Here is a 17,787-nt window from a genome sequence, read left to right as displayed (position 1 = left end):
TCGTCTTCAAAAATGCGTAGAAAATATAGAAATGACGTATTTAAATTTCGCCTACTCAAAACGAATTGATAATTGAACGGTTTATGGCAACCTATCGATTTTCGAGAAAGCAAATTACATCGACGTTTGACAATTCAGTTCTCTTTAAGTGTGCCTAATGGATGAAGCATGTAAGACTTTAGAGATAAAAGAGTGATAACGAAAAAGCTGGACTGGCTTAACTAGAGTAAAACTATAAAAGGTGACTGGCAGCTGAGAAATGTAGAGCATTCCCATTCATTAGCCTTACAACAAGTTCATCGGAGATCCAATTTTACTGCAACAGAAGCAAAGCTCAGACGTTTGTCATGAAGTATTTTTCATCGTTGTTCATCGGAATCGCGCTCTTAGGCAAGCACTCAACGCTGAGTCTCATCTTTAGCTAAACACAGAACATAAGAGAAAATTCTTGGCTAATGCTATCTTTTTGTCAATCTTATTGTTACAGCACTTCTTCAAGCCGAGACCGTGATCGCAGCGGCCAGGGCAAGGCAGGCGCCACTACTTAGCAAGGTAAAATAAAAATGTAGATAAACCTACCACAATATGACGACGTCAAAGTGCGTGCTTTATTCCCATTTGTTTGAATGTCTATTTCAAAAAGGGCTTGCGTCTGTATGGCGACTCACGCGGGGCAGGCGACATTGAAATAGGACCCGATCCGACCTTCATTTGTCCACCCAACACTCCCGTTGCTCCTCATCCGGAAAGATGTGAATTGTACTACACCTGCTATCCTGGATATCCTGTCACTCTTTGGCAATGCTTTTCAGACTATTTGTTTGACCTTAACTACTCGGGTTGCAATTATCCTATGGAGGTCGACTGTGGAGCACGAAAGCGTCCTGCTACGAGTGAGTTTTAATTTCATGTTGTTCCATATAGTACGCTATTGATTTATACCTTTGAAAAATATGACGAAAGGTGTGCAGACGACCGTTCCAACCCTGATACCCACAACCACTCCACCGTGCAATACTGTACCATCGAACCAACCGACTTTCAACTGCCCTACACCCGACGGATTCTTTGCCATTCCCAACAAATGCACAGGAGACTATTATGTGTGCGTCAGCGGATCTCCATACGTATCGGTATATTACGACCTAAAGCAATAGCCAAATTTGATATCATTTTTAATCAAGCGTCTCCTTGATGGAACTTTGACAGACTTGTCCAAATGGTAACATTTTCGATCCCGTAACAAGAATCTGTACATCGCCTACAAATGCCAGTTGCAGTAAGTCATAAGATTAGCTATTCCCTTTTTTCTGTCAAATTTCCATTCGATTAGCCTGAAGCATTAAGGAACTGTTTTATTGATAAATTGACTAGCAACCAGTGGACTGATGTTTTATTTGTTTGCTTTTCAGCGACACCTGTTTTCACCTGCCCTACGGCTGATGGTTTTTACCCAATTCCAGGTAAATTTTATATTTTCTTTTTCATGAACAATATTGTATGTATTCTTGTGAAATTAACCCGAAAATGTAACCCCAAAGGTGCCTGCAGCAACTCGTACTATGCTTGTGTCGGGAATGTGTCGTACGTACAGGTAACATAATAGGACAAGTTAATTGGTATATTAAAGATCAATATGGTTATAATTGATATCACGCTATATTCAGAATTGTCCTGGAACTACGATTTTTGATCCTGTAACGAAAAACTGCGTGCCGGCAGCAAATGCTACTTGCACAGGTAACAATCCTAATCGCAGCCATGCGTCGCTCTTTTGAAATTCGGGAATACAATCTATATGTCATGCTTTTCCTTTTCAGCTTCCAACAGCACGACAGCAATGCCTGGTATGACCACTCCAACAACGCCGACTACAAAGCCCACTACAACGACAATGACACCAACGCATTCAATGTCGACAACCACAACCACAAGATCGACGACAACGACACCCACAATTACGACCCCAACAACAACGACACCAACAACGACGACCCAAACAACAACGACGCCAACTACGACGACCCCGACAACAACGACGACACCAACAACGACGACCCCAACAACGACACCAACAACAACGACACCAACAACGACGACCCCTACAACAACGACGCCAACTACGACGACCCCAACAACAACGACACCAACAACGACGACCCCAACAACAACGACGCCAACTACGACGACCCCGACAACAACGACGACACGAACTACTACAACACCAACAACGACGACCCCAACAACAACGACGACACGACCTACTACAACACCCACAACAACGAAACCCACAACAACGACGCCGACTACAACGTCAACAACAATCCGCACGACAACTGTGGGACCATTCACCTGCCCGACGTCGCATGGCTATTTCCCCGTTCCAGGTGTTGCATGTAGTACGCAGTATTATATGTGCTCCAACTATTACGCGTATCTTATGGTAAGAGTTTCCGAAATCACTTTGCCATCGCATCTGATTAAATTCAGCTATAAACCAGTATTAATTTTCCTATTATCCTCAAGGACTGTTCCATGCCCACTGTTTACAATCCGGCCATCCAGAGTAAGTGCAATCATCAAGACAGATTGTCTTTGCCGTCACTTATTTCCGCAAAATACTTTTATTAATGAATTTTCCTTTTATTATTCAATATTTTCTCATAGCCTGTGATTGGAGTTATAACGTAGCGGGTTGTCAAACAATGCGGATGGCTTTCAAGTCCTTGAAAAGGAACATCTAAATCATCACTTCGCTGTTGCATAACACCAGGAGAAGCAGATTTCAAGCTTCAACGATGACCCATTTTAACCACTTAAAAATCTATTAATCTAAAAATATTATATCCTGGTAGTAGAATGAAAGAATTACTTGTATACATTCTGTCTAGCACATTGCACTCATAAATATTGCAACATTTATTCAGCATTAGACCGCTGACAGCTCCCAAATCTTCTAGACTGATTTACGGTCCAAGCGCTTACAGAATTGCATTTGCTTGCATCATCGGGGCTGATGTTGTCAAAATGTAATGTCTCATTATCACACAGTCAACACTTGTTTAAGCACTTAATCTGATGGAAATGTTGTGTTACACAAGCTGACCCTGACATTTACAATCCCTATGTTCTCAAAAAGTACAATGCTGAAAACCGACCATATATCAAAGACACAATTTCTTTTTAAACAGCTCGGCATTTTGTGTGTTACATTGTGTACAGAATAGCAAATGCTTCCAGGGCTACGACTTATGCAATCAAGCAGGACCGTGGCCGGTTGAGGCATTGCGCGTATTCAATGACCCTTAGGGTTGGCAGCCGAACTAAAAGCCCAAAGCTGAATTCATTTAGGATTAGAGCGACTTGCCTGTCATTCGTTGAACAACAAAATGACGAAGTATTATTTGACAATCATCATTGTCGTCGATAACCGAATGGTTTTTTTTCTGATGGGCTCAGAGGCATGCCGTTATCGCTTAAAATTCCGTGATAAGCACTTAAAGATCAGCTGTGAGTTCGTTATTGGCATTTAACGTTTTTCTGTGTTACGACGTGCGCACAGATGTTTGTCATGAAGAAATTTCCGTCGCTTCTCTTTGGATTCTTGTTATTAGGCAAGCATTAATCAAGTTTTAAAAAAATCAAGTTGGTAAGTATTTTTATCTCTACAACGCGTTGATTCAAACAAATCTTGTGATAGCTTTTTGCCAACCGGACAACGTGTCCAGCGCGACAGTCTCAAAGGTGCCGGCCTTTTTGAGCAAGGTAAACAAAATTCTTACAAGTGTGGCAAACTAAGTGTCTCATATTTTTGTGTTTTTTTTTTTCGAATAAAAAGAAATGGGATCCAAACTTCCGAGGTGCAGGTGACATTGAAATTGGTCCTGATCCGACTTTCCAATGCCCACCCAACACTCCCGTAGCTCCTCATCCTGAAAGATGTGAACTGTACTATACCTGTTATCCTGGGGCTCCTGTCACTCTTTGGCAATGCTATTCAGACTACTTGTTTGACCTCCGCTATTCCGGTTGCAATTACCCTTATGATACGGATTGTGGCAACAGACTGCGTCCGGGTCAGAGTAAGTTTAAAGTTAAGACACAATTTGATATTATTCTATCATTTTGTTAAATGTGATTGTTTTAGCCGCATCAACGACGACTTCCACAACAACGACTCCCATAACAACGACTCGACCACCCGTTCCTGAACCGAACGCTCCGGCGTTTACTTGTCCCAGCGACGGAGGTTTTTATCCTATTGATTCCGACGGATGCTATCGACATTATTACGCCTGCGTCCAAGGAGTAGCTTACGTTATGGCAAGTTATCAGATTATTGTATATTAATTATTTAAAGAAAAAATATGTATAATAATTAATTGGACACGTCATGTTTATTGAACTAAAGCTTTGCCCACGCGATGATTTATTCGATCCGGTCACGTTTACGTGCGAACCACCAAACGAAGTATCTTGTCAGGAACCGGGTGAGTCTTAACTTATTAACTTTTGTATACCTTTTCTCTCCCCCCCCCCCATTTTTAAAATTTCTACTCTGAAAAATAATTCCATCCAAATCCCATGGGACGAATTTTGTGGCCACCTAAAGCGGGCGTTGTTTTTGTTTTCAGCTCATTTCAATATTCATAAGCAAATTCCTATTCCACCCCCTTTTTTTCTCATTAGAGATGCAACCTTACTAAACCTTGTTTTGTAACCCCTCTCTCCTTCCTAATTTGAATAGAATTGTCCAAAACTTATCCCCTAGAGAAAAAATTGTTTTTTTGGGAAGAAAAAAATTTAAATAAAACATTTTGCGTTTTAGCGTTTACGTGTGTGGAGGATGGGTTCTTTCCTGTCGAAGGCCAATGTACAGGTGTCTACTTTATTTGTGCCTCTGGCGTAGCTTACGAATCGGTGAGTTGCTATTTTTTGTGTATTTCTTTAAAGACGTTTTTTCATGTCACTTTTGATTTTTCTAATATAACATTTATTCAAAAGCTTTGCCCTAACAACGGCATATTTGATCCGGAACGCCTCATCTGCTCCACGGCCGACCAGGCGTCTTGTTCGAAAGGTAGGATATTGTTTTAACGGACTCAATGAATGGAAGCGCAAAGACTATAACATATAGGATACAAAATTTGAGATGATTCAATGGCTGTTTTGTTGTGAATCTCAAATGCAGGTTCGACTAGCACAACAACTCCCACAACAACCTCTACTACTACTACCCCTACCCCTACCACCACTACTACTACCCCTACCCCTACCACCACTACTACTACCCCTACCCCTACCACTACTACTACTACCCCTACCCCTACCACTACTACTACTACCCCTACTACTACCACTACTACTCCAACAACAACAACAACTACTTCTACTACAACGTCAACCACAACGCCGTCAACAACAACTGCAAGCGGGGAGTTTATCTGCCCTGGTAGAGATGGCAAATATCCCGATCCGACGGATTGCCATAAATATTACGTTTGCATTTCCGGAATTGCCTTTCCTTCAGTAAGTTTTCTTTACTTTGGAAAAAATCAATTCAGAGTTATACGTTTCTCCATAAGTTTGAAGTGGATCATTCCGTTTAAATAACTTGTCTTCTTTGATAGAACTGCCCCGAAAATGGATGCTTTGAAGCTTCATCGCAGCTATGCACGCAGAATTGCTCGGGATGCACATCTTTCTTTTCCGCTTTTATATAAAAGGTTCGATAATGTTGCAAAAACGATGGCTATTGAAAAAACGAAGCCCCAAGACCAACTTTTGAAAACCTTTTTTCTACACTGAAAAAAAAAATTAAGTTTAAAATAAACTCTAAGCTACGAAATATTAACGAAATCCATTATTATGACAACGGCAAAATGACAAAATAAACACTATGTAAACGCATTGTGCAGTTTGATTGGCCGCTTTCTTTTTATTGTGTCAAACAGCTGAATGTCAAAGATAATCGAACATTTTTTAAGTCTCAAAGGTTTCTCACTCGGCGATTAGGATATTTTTGAGGGGTATTTTTTTCTTCCCATTTGATACTGGGACGCGGACAACAAACATGACGAAATAATTTGATTATTAATTCGTTTGGGGTCAAACGAATTTTTCATCGGATAATGATGGGATTGCGTACAGATGTAACCGCCGATAATGACAACTTGAGCCAATTTAATGCACGGCTTTCCTATATTTCGCGACAGTAGTAATTGCAGCAACGGTTGAAGCCCAACGCGAAACTGATTCCATTGATCACAAGCAGTTTTGTCCATCTTCCCAATCACGGAAAACGCTTTGGCGTTCGCTTTCTACGTTGTGCATCTAAAAACAAATTATCTCTTTCTCGTCGTGCAAATCAAGTTGATGCCATGATGCAGAGCTTGGCCTATCTCAGGACAGGTGTTGGCTGAAACAGCAAGCACCGATCACGTAAATTATTTCAATGGAATTCCGGTTTATCTTTTTTAAATTGATTGAGCTTCTATACGACCAAGTCATTTTCATTTTTCGGAGTCAAATATTTCTTGTGTTCCGTGGTTTTGGAATTTTTGTCTCCTTGCATCGCAAATCCAAGGAAACTGTGTTCTTCCACTGAAATCCAGGACTAGTTGAATCGTCTAGGAGATTAAATAAGTAGGTCGACATTGAATTCCAATGAGCCAGGTATAGGCCAACTGAATTAAAATTACAGAAAAACACTGATATTGCAAGCGGTGTACGCTGAGTATGGAGGTTTGACGTGTGCACAGTAGCATTTTTTTGTGTAGCAGAGATAATAATGTCGATAAAACAGTCGAAAACGATTCCCCTCCCCGTTTGCGTTACGAGTGTCAGTCACGATTGAGTGTGGACTACCGAAAGCCGTCGGAAATAACCTAAACTACTGCTTGTGTCAAACCATTGTTTATAAAATTCTCTGATTGCTGTAAGGAAATGAAAGCTATAAAAACTGTAGCGTTTGTTTTCTTCATCGTTTTTCAAGGTAAGCCAAATGATAAATTCTTAAAGGTATGCGGTCCGTATTTAGTGTATTCCCAGCGTTACTTATCGCTGTTAAATAAACTTGAATTATTGTGAAGTTAACTGAAAAAACAAAATGGGTTTTTTTCTGTTTAAATCAATAACAGTTCTCCCTCGTCCATCTGCAACTTTCCGAGTGTTGACCCATGGCAAGGTAGACTCATCTCTCTGTAAATTCACGATGTCCTTTAAAATACGTAATAATTCAGGACATTTTTCTGTTTTCAAAAGAACTTGAGATTCGATTCGCGAGGTGAGGGGGATATTGAAATAGGACCCGACCCCACTTTCCAATGCCCACCCAACACTCCGATAGCTCCTCATCCTGAAAGATGCGAACAGTACTACACTTGTTATCCTGGAGCTCCTGCCACCCTTTGGCAATGCTATTCAGACTACTTGTTTGACCTTCGCTATTCCGGTTGTAACTTCCCGTACGATACGGATTGTGGCGACAGACTGCGTCCCGGTGAAAGTGAGTTGATTATTCATCAAACTTAACCTTTCACTTGCTTATTAACTTTAAGCTTTATCCGCTAAGCGACCGTGGCAACAACTAGGAGTCCACCATTCTCCTGTCCGGATAACGGATACTATCCAGTATCAGCGTGCAGCGATCAATATTATTTGTGTGTCGAGGGAGACGTTTATCCCCAGGTAAATAATAAAAAAAAAATAGATCCGTCAATATGATTTGAAGGTCATTTTTGAAACCCTCGGTTCAGGTTTGCCCAGATGGCAGCGTTTTCGATCCTAACCTCTTGTACTGCGTTATGCCTGACCAGGTGCCAACATGCGGAGGTAGGGACACCTTTTCTTTTTATTTTCGCTTTCTTGTATTTTTTTTCTTTTTCAATTTGTTTTTCGCGATTGTAGCGACAACGTCGTCATCTCCTACAACAACTGGAAGCTCAATCACAACCACAGTTCAGTCGCATACTACCCCGACACCCATCGTATGCGAAGCTGACGGATTCTACGCTTTTGAACCATGTCAAACTGTGTATTACGCCTGCGTTAATGGAGTCGCCTATTTCCAAGTAAAACGATTTAAATATTAATGCTGCTTTCCTGAATTTGCAAACAATTGATTTCAAACGCAAATTTGTGTCCGTCGTTTTAAAGGAATGTCCAAACGGTTGGATTTTCGTTGAGGCAGAATCAAAATGTAGACGTCCCGAAGAAACGGATTGCTTCGGTAATATATGCATTTCAATTTTTGATTGATTTTCGTCTTCGATTCACGTATTTTTCTCAAAGATTCAACAACGACGATGGCGACACCAACTACCACCGTTAACAACTGCGGTAAGAAACTCCCGAACGGACAGCAATTTTATGCAATAGGTTAATGAATACGTTTGCTTTGTCAAGATGTAACTACTGTGGCACCATCCGACTTTGTTTGCCCGAATAACGAAACTGATTTCCTTCCCATCTACCCCGGTGCATGTTCGGCAAAATATTATACGTGCTACGTTGGAGTGGCGTACCCGCAGGTACGTGACACCGGTTTTGTTTTAATGCCAACAATTATTTAAAAAAAACGTCGTGGTCGATATCTATGATAGAACAATCTCTTTTTGGTGCCAGCCTAAATTTACAATTTAATTTGATGTGCAGGAATGCCAGCAAGGGTACATTTTTGACGCACCAACAAGGACTTGTGTGCCCCTCGAAACTGCTGGTTGCACCCGTAAGTCTATCATTCATTTCTTCCATTTCTTACACATTTATTATTTCTTTCCTCTTTCAGCTTGTCCCAATTTCACCTAAGGCTTTAGAAGGTGAAATTTTCGTTCTTCTATTCGATATAATTCTTTAGTTATTACTAAAACAATTTCACTTATTTTTCGGCCTCTAAACTATAGACGTCACTGGGAAGGTCAAACGCTAATCAAGAATGAAACGATCACGCTCCAATGCTTTTTTTTTTCAACTAAAATGAAATAATGAATAAATGAATTGCCTCTTTTATCAATAAATAAAAAAGGCCTCGTGTAATTGGGGTCGTTGTTTCTTTGCAAATATTCACGACGTTGGCAGCTCAGAAGAGTGTCCCTATATATCCAACGGACAAACATGTCTTTGGAAATTTCCATGTTTGAATTGAGCTCGAGATAAACAGTTTGACGTGTTGTTCCATTGTGAAGCTTGGACAAACATATTAGACTTGTGACTGGTCGGGAAAAAAAGGTACAAGGGAGTTACCCCGAATCAATTCCCGCGACCTTACTTGAATGACAACAAATATGCCGCAATTGTAGTCACACAATTTGGACTTTCGGTCCGTCATCGATAAACAGCCCTATACCTTTAAAGATAAACAAATTTTGACAGGAAATTTCAAGTGGCAGCTGCCTTCTGCTAATGGATTTGATGACGACTTATGTGGCAATAAGTATCTCAGGTATGAATGTCTTATAGAATACAACGAATGCCAAACGTACCACTTTGTTAAGTAAATAGGTTAATGTGGTAAGTTATAAAAGTATTTTGCTGTTGGCAATTGTAATACCTATCTTTTAAAAAGAAAAGGAAATTGCGTGAAGCAATTACGGTGACATGCCTGCCGATTAAGGCTACAACCATATGAAAGCTTATTGAGTGGGCCGGAACCTATTGCTGACCATATTTCACAGGCATACAAAATCTTGTGTTACACGGCTTAGCTGGACAGTTTGTTTATTTTACTACAACAATTGCCATCGTTTAACCTTCGTGCAAGCTAGAATCATTCCTCAATGGGAGTTTATTCGCTAGTGTCCCTTGCGTTAATTATTTGTTGCGTTCAAGGTAATTTCATGTAGTTTCTCTTCGCCGACGACTTACGGAAATGCTTCATTTTGTCCTAGGGGGTCTGTGCGCTGTGACTGATAGAATTTCCAAGGAGAAATGGGAAGTGGCCGAAACAGCTGTAAGTAAACCCTTCTACAATGTAAAATGTAGCTCAGTTTAGTATGTCTGATGACATTTAAATATTAAATTTTTTTTGATTGCATAGCAAGAAAGGGATTTTACTTGTCCCGGAGCTGATGGTAACTACGCATCTCCTCAACAGTGCGTTGCAAACTACTACCAATGTCGAGAAGGAATAGCTTACCCTCAGGTATTCTGGGACCTCTAGAACAGTTGAAAGATTTACTAATTGATTCCAACTTTCTGTTTAATTCGGTATTTTATTCACGTGATATTTGCCTACGCATCCGCCTGACAAATATAGACGTGTCCAGCAGGCAATGTCTTCGATCCTGTCACTTCTGTTTGCACACCTTACGCTCAGGCTTCATGCAGTACGATTTCTAACCTCATTTTTACCTTTTGATTAACATATCGACTAACATGTTACTTTGCAAATTGGAATATAGATCAGAAGCTGGACTGCTCTTCAGACGGATTATTTCCATACCCAGGTAAGGCAGTGAAAGCACTTCAATGTAGACTCTAATGTATTAAGGAAAACAATTCTAATTTACGTGGCGGTGCTAGGTGCCTGTACGAATTTGTACTACGTGTGCAGTGCTGGGGAGTCTTACGTTCGGGTAAGCACATTATAAAATCTATTGTCTACTAATGCAAATAAACTTTTGAAATGTATTCCGAAAGTATTGTCCAGCCGGCTACGCCTTTGATCCTGTAGCTTTGCGATGCGTGGCAGTAGAGGACGCGTCGTGTACAGGTAAGTACAAGAATGGCTACAAACAACTAGAACAAAGTCCAGTTACGTTGTCTACCTGGACGGGTTGCTCGTTACACCGTTTATCCCGTTTGTTCGATAGAGACTTTATCAACAACAACAGCTGCAACTACTCCAAGCACCGTCACTGTTCCAACAACATCTACAGCAACAGCACCAGCGACAACCGCCAGCACCTCTACGACAACAGCTCCCACAACGGCCAAAACTTCAGTTCCAAACACGACCCTCAATCCAACTTCACCCACAGACCAAACCACAACTCCAAAGACGTCTTCCACGACAGTATCTTCGACAATTCCATTATCAACGGAGTCAACGACTTCAACAGCAACGTCCATTTCAACAACGGTGTCAACTATAGCAGCAACTACACGAACAACGGCACCAACAACTCCATCGATAAGTTCAGCCTCAACTTCAACTGCAGTCCAAACTACAACCAACACGATTCCCACGGCGACCCAACCGACTGCATCATCGACAACGACTATTCCTACAACAAGTCCAACTATACCTCCAACTACAGCATCAGCTACACCTTCAACTACACCACCTACTACTCCACTAACTACTCCATCAACTACACAATCAACTGCTCCATCAACTTTTGCGCCAACCACTGCATCAACTGCGCGGTCATCTACACTGTCAACTACACTGCCAAGCACAACAACAACTACACCACCAAGTACACCACCAACTACTCCATCAACTACACGATCAAGTGCCCCATCAACTTCACTCCAAACTACTCCATCAACTACGCGGTCATCTACACCGTCAACAACACCGCCAAACACATCTCCAAGTACACCACCAACAACGCCACCAACTACACCACCAACTCCACCAACAGCTGCTCCTCCAGTTGAATTTGCCTGTTCGCACACTGGAAACTATCCTTATCCAGGAAACTGCTCTCTGTATTACGTATGTGGGGGTGGCGTCTATATAGTTGCAGTAAGTATTTATTCATTAAAATATCAGTTTTCGGGAGTTGAGTCATTGATATTTTCCTTTTGCTTTTCTAAGGTGTGTCCAGAAGGCCAAGTCTTTAACCCAGCCGTCGAGTATTGCCAAAATCCTTCCAACGTGCCTGGATGCGAGGCTTGCGCGCTGTAGCCTTTACCGCGTGAACTAGCGTATCAGAACCCCGTAGTTGTTGTTCGAATTCATTACTTAGCAGTTTATTTCGCTTTTCTCTTCTATATAAAAACAAATATCCCTTTATGATATCTACTAAATGAATCTAACAACCAACGTGTTGTTTGATTGCCCATAATGATACGATCGTCACATGTCCAGTCCTGTTATTCATCAGGAAATATACAAACAAAAAGAATCGCCTCAAATTGTTTGCGTAGCATTTCTTTGTGACAGCGAATACGTTGATTTGATTGCGAGCTTTCATCAAATTCCAGATTTCTTCAACGACCATCGATAACTAGATAATGCTTATCAAGAGCCTGGTACAAAGTTTTGACGTAAGCAATATCGTATCGATATAAAGTTTGGCCCAACCTACAATAAATTGTTTTAAGGCAATAGGTTTACCTCACCAGACTAATGAGGCAAGTTAACATAAATGCCGTTTAGCACACCTACATAAGACCTATCTGATCTTAAGGTAACTTGAAGTTTAGCTAAACACGCGTCGGTACTGCCTCTTTATCGGGAATGACGGCAATCGTGAATCATTCGTAAAACTGATATTGCACAAGGATGTCATTGATACTATAATTTTAATGTTTTTATTGGGAAATATTAAACGCCCGTCGAGACGGTTCCCGAAAGAATTTCTAATATTAATAATCCCCTGAATTTGCAAACGTCAATGAATTTTGCTAAATGATGCTGCGTAACAAGGTGTGCGTGCCAAAAGCTTCTTTTTCAGAAACAAATAAAACAGGATTACGTACTTTCTTGGCTTATCCAAGCCAGTCTTAAAGTTCTCTATATCCATTTGAAACAGGGATGACGCAGTTATCGACCTTTACGCGTGCAACCTTTTGCAGGTGTGGCAGACGGTGTTTGCGTAAAACGAATAGAAAATGACACAATAATAGCGTTGGCAAATGAATAATTCCATTAAATCCTTTTTACTGCTTGATGACGAGTGTCTCCTAAGCTTTTTGTGAGGGGAAATAAAACATTGTTTTTGATAAGGTCCGGATATTGTGGGTTGTATAAAAGAAGTACAACACAGTGGGATGGAAATTAATTGCGGGCAGCAATTGGCATTTGAAAGAACGCTGAAATTCGCTTCAAGCCAACACCGGAACAAAATGAATAGGCTGTCCTCCATGCTTTTGGCATTTGCCATTTTCCAATGTAAGTTATAACAATTAACTGCAAGTAGACTAGTCATAGTTCTAAAACAATTGTTTTCTTGTACAGGCTCGTTCGTCTTCAGTGCTGCTGACATCAATTTAGGTGTCAGCGATTTCAAATGCCCAACAGGCCACAGCATCTACCCGCATCCTGAGCGGTGTGAACTGTACTACACCTGTTACAACACAGAACCCACTTACCTGTGGCAATGTAGATCCAATTTGCTATTTGACCTCGTCTATGACGGCTGCAACTGGCCCGATCAAACGTACTGCGGAAATCGTACCCGACCGGATGGTATATAATGTTTACCGCTTTTGCTTTTGCCTAAACAAATGAATAAGGGTTGCGTAATTGGATGTATTACATGATGCACAGAGTTTGCTACAAGCGTTCAGCCTGTACCCACAACCTCAACACCTAGTCAACCTAGCCTGAAGCCTATTACATGTCCCGATGACGGGTTTTATCCCGAGTACACGGACCGTTGCAGTTCCCATTTCTACACTTGTCTCGACGGCCAGTCCTTTTCCACTGTAAGTAATCTAAAACATAGTCCTTCACGCACTCGTAAACATTCTTGTTGACATGCATTGAAACATACTTCTAGTATTGTCCATCCTACGGTGTCTTCGAGCCGGTCAACAGACGATGTGTTTCACCAAACGCTTTGGCGTGCAAGAGTGGTAGGCGATTCGTACATAAATTTGCCCCGTCATGTCCCAACTCGACCAATAATTACAATTTTTAATATCATAGAAATATTTTGTTTCGCTTGTTTACAGCAACGCCAACAACTAGTGCGCCAATATTGTCAACGCCATCCGCTACCAAAACGAGTGCCCCCGCGGCGACAACAATTCCGCCAACAACAATCCATTTAACAACAGTGGTCACCAAAACAACCGTGGGAGGTTCATTCGTCTGCCCGTCAAACGGAACTTACCCAGACCCAGCTCAATGCTCAAATTACTACGTGTGTGACAACGGCACCGCCTTCCTTTTCGTACGTAGCCTACATAGCTCAAGCACCTTCATTTTTGTAGAATGAGATTTAATTAAGAGACGTTAAAATTTAACAAATTTTATCGACAGACTTGTCCGTCTGGACTTGTGTTCAATCCAGCTGGTGGCGTTTGCGATTGGCCCAGCAGCGTCCCTAGCTGCAATGGTAAATAGAATGACGACGCCGTTTTTCTTAAAGATGCTTTCCACCGCTGAAGCATAATAATCAAACTTTGTTTTGCTCCACCAAACAAGTGTACTTACTATAATTTTTAATGCAGAGATGCGTTATATATAATTGGTTTGTTGTATAACTGATATATTGTGAACGTAGCTTAATGTAAAGTATACGTTCCCCAGTTGCTTTTATTTCTATATGCGTATGCCTTGTGATAAATCGAATAAAATGACGAAAGTCGTAATGACACTTGTACGTGTATGATAGCGTGCCTCGTGAGGCTGGTGATAAATCTTATACATCATAAATGTGTAATTTCATCACGTAGAAACAAATAAGAATTGCCCTCTCCGAAGCTTGTGAAGCAAGTTACGTGTCTACACAAATAAGCCTGTAAAGACGGCACCTTTAGAAAAAATTCCAGACGATAATTGTTTTCAGATACAGAAGGATTTCGTTGTTTTGTTTGATTTTCTCTTTCTTCCTTTTTGTTTATTCTTTTATTCTTTTTTATCTAACCAACCGTGGATGATTTGGACCTTTCTCCCGATGCGTGCCTTTTTACCAAGGGCGACGTAATGCTGAAAATGTTGGCCAGGGCTGGGAGCTCACCTGTTTCTATTACCGAACCCTTCCCTTTGCAAATTTGTGGAGAAAAAAAAAAAAACTAGGAAAGGTTTGCAACTTCTCGAAAGGTGTCAAGGTGGGGAGACCTAAACTCATTGACAAATGATGCGCTAAACTGCCACATCGACAGAAAGACGTGTGTTGGTTCGTGTGTTTGCTCTTTAGGCTCAGTTGCGTGATCAGTTGGGAAATCCTAACGATTTGCTAATAATAAATTCGGTTAATTCCAAAAGTTTGACATGAAGGTAAACATGTCAGGACCAGTCGTCGTGAATTCCGTCCCTCGGATAGATGGCAAACAAACAGCTTTAATATTTGGGTTTTGATGTGTGCCTCGTGAAAATTGCTAACGGACTCTCGACTTTTGATTTTCACAGGTCATTTATCGAGAACGTGATTTAGTGAACGGTAACTATGGGGAAAACATATTTGGGCTTAGTTAGTTGTCAAGGTTGTTTAACGCCGAACTAGTGTCATGACTTATACACCGCGTCATGTTCAGCTCACGGTGAATAAGCTTTTATTAAGATGACGACGATGAAAATTCTTCTTCCTATTTGCCAGTTTCAACTGATAAGAGTTAAAACATGTCAAAGCCAGATAATGGCGCTGACAAGTGATTTTTTATTTAATACGATAAGCCATCACAGTGAAATATATGACCTCAGACAATTCAATCACGGAGCACAGTTGTAAAAGAAGAGCTTTACTACCCACAATGCTGAAATCGCTCCTTGTCACGATCCTCTTTCAATGTAAGTGGCTAGTCAGGTTAACAAGAGTGCCATGAAACTAATTGACTTCATTTTACATGAAAATATTAGGTTTCCTTTTGGAAATCAATGCTTTCTCTTTGGCAAGGCAACAGGTACGAAATTTATATCTAAAGTTGGATGCACTTATAGGCTTGTGAACGTGTTCTAATATTTTTATTGACTTATAGAATCAGGAACGTTTCACTTGTCCGGCTGCTGATGGTTTCTATGCCATCGAAGGTGAATGCACAGCGACTTATTATGCATGTGTAGGAGGAGTACCATACATCCAGGTAATGAAATCGTTTGGCATTAAATTTTTGTGAATTGAAATGAATTGCGATCTTTTATATAGACATGCCCAGGGACAGGAAATGTTTTTGATCCATTAATTAAAAAATGCGTACCTTACGCGGATTCCTCTTGCCGCAGTAAGCTGTCGTATCAAACCAATTGGAATTGTGCATGCAAATAATTGAAATCAAACTTGACATACTTCCAGATATAGAAACGACTACTACCTCATCAACGACGACCACGACGACCACGACACGTCCGACACTCACCACTCCGACGACGACGGCTACAACAATCGGTCCGACATTTAATTGTCCGACAGCCGAAGGCTTTTACCCGATTCCCAACACTTGCGGTGCTGATTATTACGTCTGTGTCAGTGGTTCTCCTTACGTATCGGTACGTTTTCGGTTTATTGTTATTCGATAGACTGGCTATTTAATCGTGTGATTATCTATTAGACTTGCCCAGGAGACAGCGTCTTCGACCCAACTACGCTAGTATGCACATCCCCGGATAAAGCTTCTTGTCGTAATTAGATTATCTCTTTTTTGATATTTTTTTTAAAAATGAAACATTATTTATTTTCAATGTTGTCAACATATTTCAGAAAAACCATTCGTATGTCCGACCCCAGACGGATTTTACCCAGTTCCAGGTAAAATAAGCTTTAAAACTTTTATTTTCAGGCTTAACGGCGTAAGTGGCAATGTATTAAAATCTTGGAATTAATATAGGTACTTGCGGAAATAGTTACTACTCATGTGTCGGTGGGACGGCCTATTTACAGGTAAGGTATAAAGAATTTAAATAGCAAACTCATAATAGTAATTTTTTGGCTTTTTTGTCCGTTCACAGAATTGCCCTGGAACTGCCATCTTTGATCCGAGCACAAACAATTGCGTCGCTGCGGAAAACGCGTCGTGCAAAAGTAAGGGTTACACATTTAATTTATAGAAATTGACTGAAATTTGAACTATTGAAATTCAGCTACAACTACCACAACACCAGCAACAACTACTACAACGCCCACTACAACAACGACGCCCACAACAACGACAACACCTACAACAACGACAACACCTACAACAACGACAACACCTACAACAACGACAACACCTACAACAACGACAACACCTACAACAACAACAACACCTACAACAACAACAACAACCACAACCACAACCACAAGGCCACCAACAACTAAGGCACCATTCGTTTGTCCGGGTACCGGCCATTATCCCTATCCCGGAAGCTGTACTTTGTACTATGTCTGTTCCGGCAGCAACTACATTGTAGCAGTAAGTTTTTATTCTTATACTAATAAAACAACAGTCTTTCATTAAACTTTTATATCCAGAGCTGTCCAGCTGGGCAGGTGTTTAACCCCACCACCGAATTCTGTGAGGATCCCATTAACGTTCCCGGCTGCTATTTCGATCCCATGGAATTTTTCCGAGTAAGATTGTTTAATCAAAGAACAATTTTATGTCGATGTCTATATTCATTTATTTTCCCAACAGGATCTGAAATTCGTCGGAATGACTGGCGGCCCATAGTTCTAAAAATCAAGTCCTAAACGTGTGCCGTTACCGATGTATCTAAAAATTCTTAGTGAGAAAACCAACGTCAGTTAGTGACTCCCTCCATATTTCTAAATAGCCATATAGTTGAATTAATCAAATAATTATAATATGTTGCAAGCACTATAAGTTATACGGTTGTTGCACACTATATCAATGACACATCTCTGTAAACTACCGTCACAATAAAACCTTTCTTTCAAGCCTTTCATTGATATTGTTTAGGCCTTGAATTTTCAAAACAAAATGCTTCGTTTTGGAATTCGTTTACTGGTTGTC

At 40.8% G+C, this 17,787-nt stretch overlaps 6 protein-coding genes across 6 annotated transcripts; all 6 read left to right on the top strand.

Annotated features, from left to right (window-relative positions):
- Nucleotides 1-258: 258 nt before the first annotated feature.
- LOC130692345 (salivary glue protein Sgs-3-like) lies at nt 259-3,157 on the top strand. Its single transcript, XM_057515448.2, has 11 exons — nt 259-390; nt 488-552; nt 644-893; nt 964-1,133; nt 1,210-1,279; nt 1,413-1,463; nt 1,542-1,594; nt 1,668-1,740; nt 1,821-2,443; nt 2,527-2,566; nt 2,668-3,157. The coding sequence occupies exons 1-11, from the start codon at nt 348-350 to the stop codon at nt 2,742-2,744; spliced, it is 1,515 nt and encodes a 504-aa protein (XP_057371431.1). The 5' UTR covers nt 259-347; the 3' UTR covers nt 2,745-3,157.
- Nucleotides 3,158-3,474: 317 nt separating this feature from the next.
- LOC130692354 (integumentary mucin C.1-like) lies at nt 3,475-5,910 on the top strand. The gene is made up of 9 exons (XM_057515457.1): nt 3,475-3,614; nt 3,701-3,765; nt 3,839-4,082; nt 4,148-4,323; nt 4,412-4,490; nt 4,829-4,920; nt 5,005-5,080; nt 5,192-5,529; nt 5,631-5,910. The coding sequence occupies exons 1-9, from the start codon at nt 3,563-3,565 to the stop codon at nt 5,721-5,723; spliced, it is 1,215 nt and encodes a 404-aa protein (XP_057371440.1). The 5' UTR covers nt 3,475-3,562; the 3' UTR covers nt 5,724-5,910.
- A 935-nt stretch (nt 5,911-6,845) lies between these two features.
- LOC130692359 (probable endochitinase) lies at nt 6,846-9,036 on the top strand. Its single transcript, XM_057515463.2, has 12 exons — nt 6,846-6,994; nt 7,140-7,186; nt 7,264-7,507; nt 7,574-7,689; nt 7,758-7,833; nt 7,909-8,072; nt 8,158-8,230; nt 8,293-8,340; nt 8,407-8,531; nt 8,656-8,728; nt 8,789-8,819; nt 8,904-9,036. The coding sequence occupies exons 1-11, from the start codon at nt 6,946-6,948 to the stop codon at nt 8,806-8,808; spliced, it is 1,035 nt and encodes a 344-aa protein (XP_057371446.1). The 5' UTR covers nt 6,846-6,945; the 3' UTR covers nt 8,809-8,819; nt 8,904-9,036.
- Nucleotides 9,037-9,715: 679 nt separating this feature from the next.
- Nucleotides 9,716-12,074, top strand: LOC130692346 (mucin-2-like). The gene is made up of 9 exons (XM_057515449.1): nt 9,716-9,828; nt 9,888-9,949; nt 10,037-10,141; nt 10,256-10,325; nt 10,401-10,445; nt 10,522-10,574; nt 10,639-10,711; nt 10,812-11,692; nt 11,765-12,074. The coding sequence occupies exons 1-9, from the start codon at nt 9,777-9,779 to the stop codon at nt 11,852-11,854; spliced, it is 1,431 nt and encodes a 476-aa protein (XP_057371432.1). The 5' UTR covers nt 9,716-9,776; the 3' UTR covers nt 11,855-12,074.
- An 886-nt stretch (nt 12,075-12,960) lies between these two features.
- Nucleotides 12,961-14,498, top strand: LOC130692366 (probable chitinase 10). The gene is made up of 6 exons (XM_057515471.2): nt 12,961-13,063; nt 13,130-13,360; nt 13,442-13,599; nt 13,674-13,749; nt 13,849-14,069; nt 14,159-14,498. Exons 1-6 carry the CDS (start codon nt 13,018-13,020, stop codon nt 14,240-14,242), a joined length of 816 nt encoding a protein of 271 aa, XP_057371454.1. The 5' UTR covers nt 12,961-13,017; the 3' UTR covers nt 14,243-14,498.
- Nucleotides 14,499-15,511: 1,013 nt separating this feature from the next.
- LOC130692355 (integumentary mucin C.1-like) lies at nt 15,512-17,711 on the top strand. The gene is made up of 12 exons (XM_059497427.1): nt 15,512-15,628; nt 15,698-15,741; nt 15,823-15,921; nt 15,984-16,059; nt 16,131-16,324; nt 16,387-16,456; nt 16,536-16,583; nt 16,663-16,715; nt 16,784-16,856; nt 16,916-17,226; nt 17,286-17,384; nt 17,449-17,711. The coding sequence occupies exons 1-12, from the start codon at nt 15,532-15,534 to the stop codon at nt 17,482-17,484; spliced, it is 1,200 nt and encodes a 399-aa protein (XP_059353410.1). The 5' UTR covers nt 15,512-15,531; the 3' UTR covers nt 17,485-17,711.
- Nucleotides 17,712-17,787: the final 76 nt, after the last annotated feature.

This window comes from Daphnia carinata, chromosome 1, assembly GCF_022539665.2.
Source record: "Daphnia carinata strain CSIRO-1 chromosome 1, CSIRO_AGI_Dcar_HiC_V3, whole genome shotgun sequence".
Taxonomy (NCBI): domain Eukaryota; kingdom Metazoa; phylum Arthropoda; class Branchiopoda; order Diplostraca; family Daphniidae; genus Daphnia; species Daphnia carinata.
The sequence above is the reverse complement of the archived record's forward strand: the minus strand, read 5'-3'. Positions and strand labels throughout refer to the sequence as shown.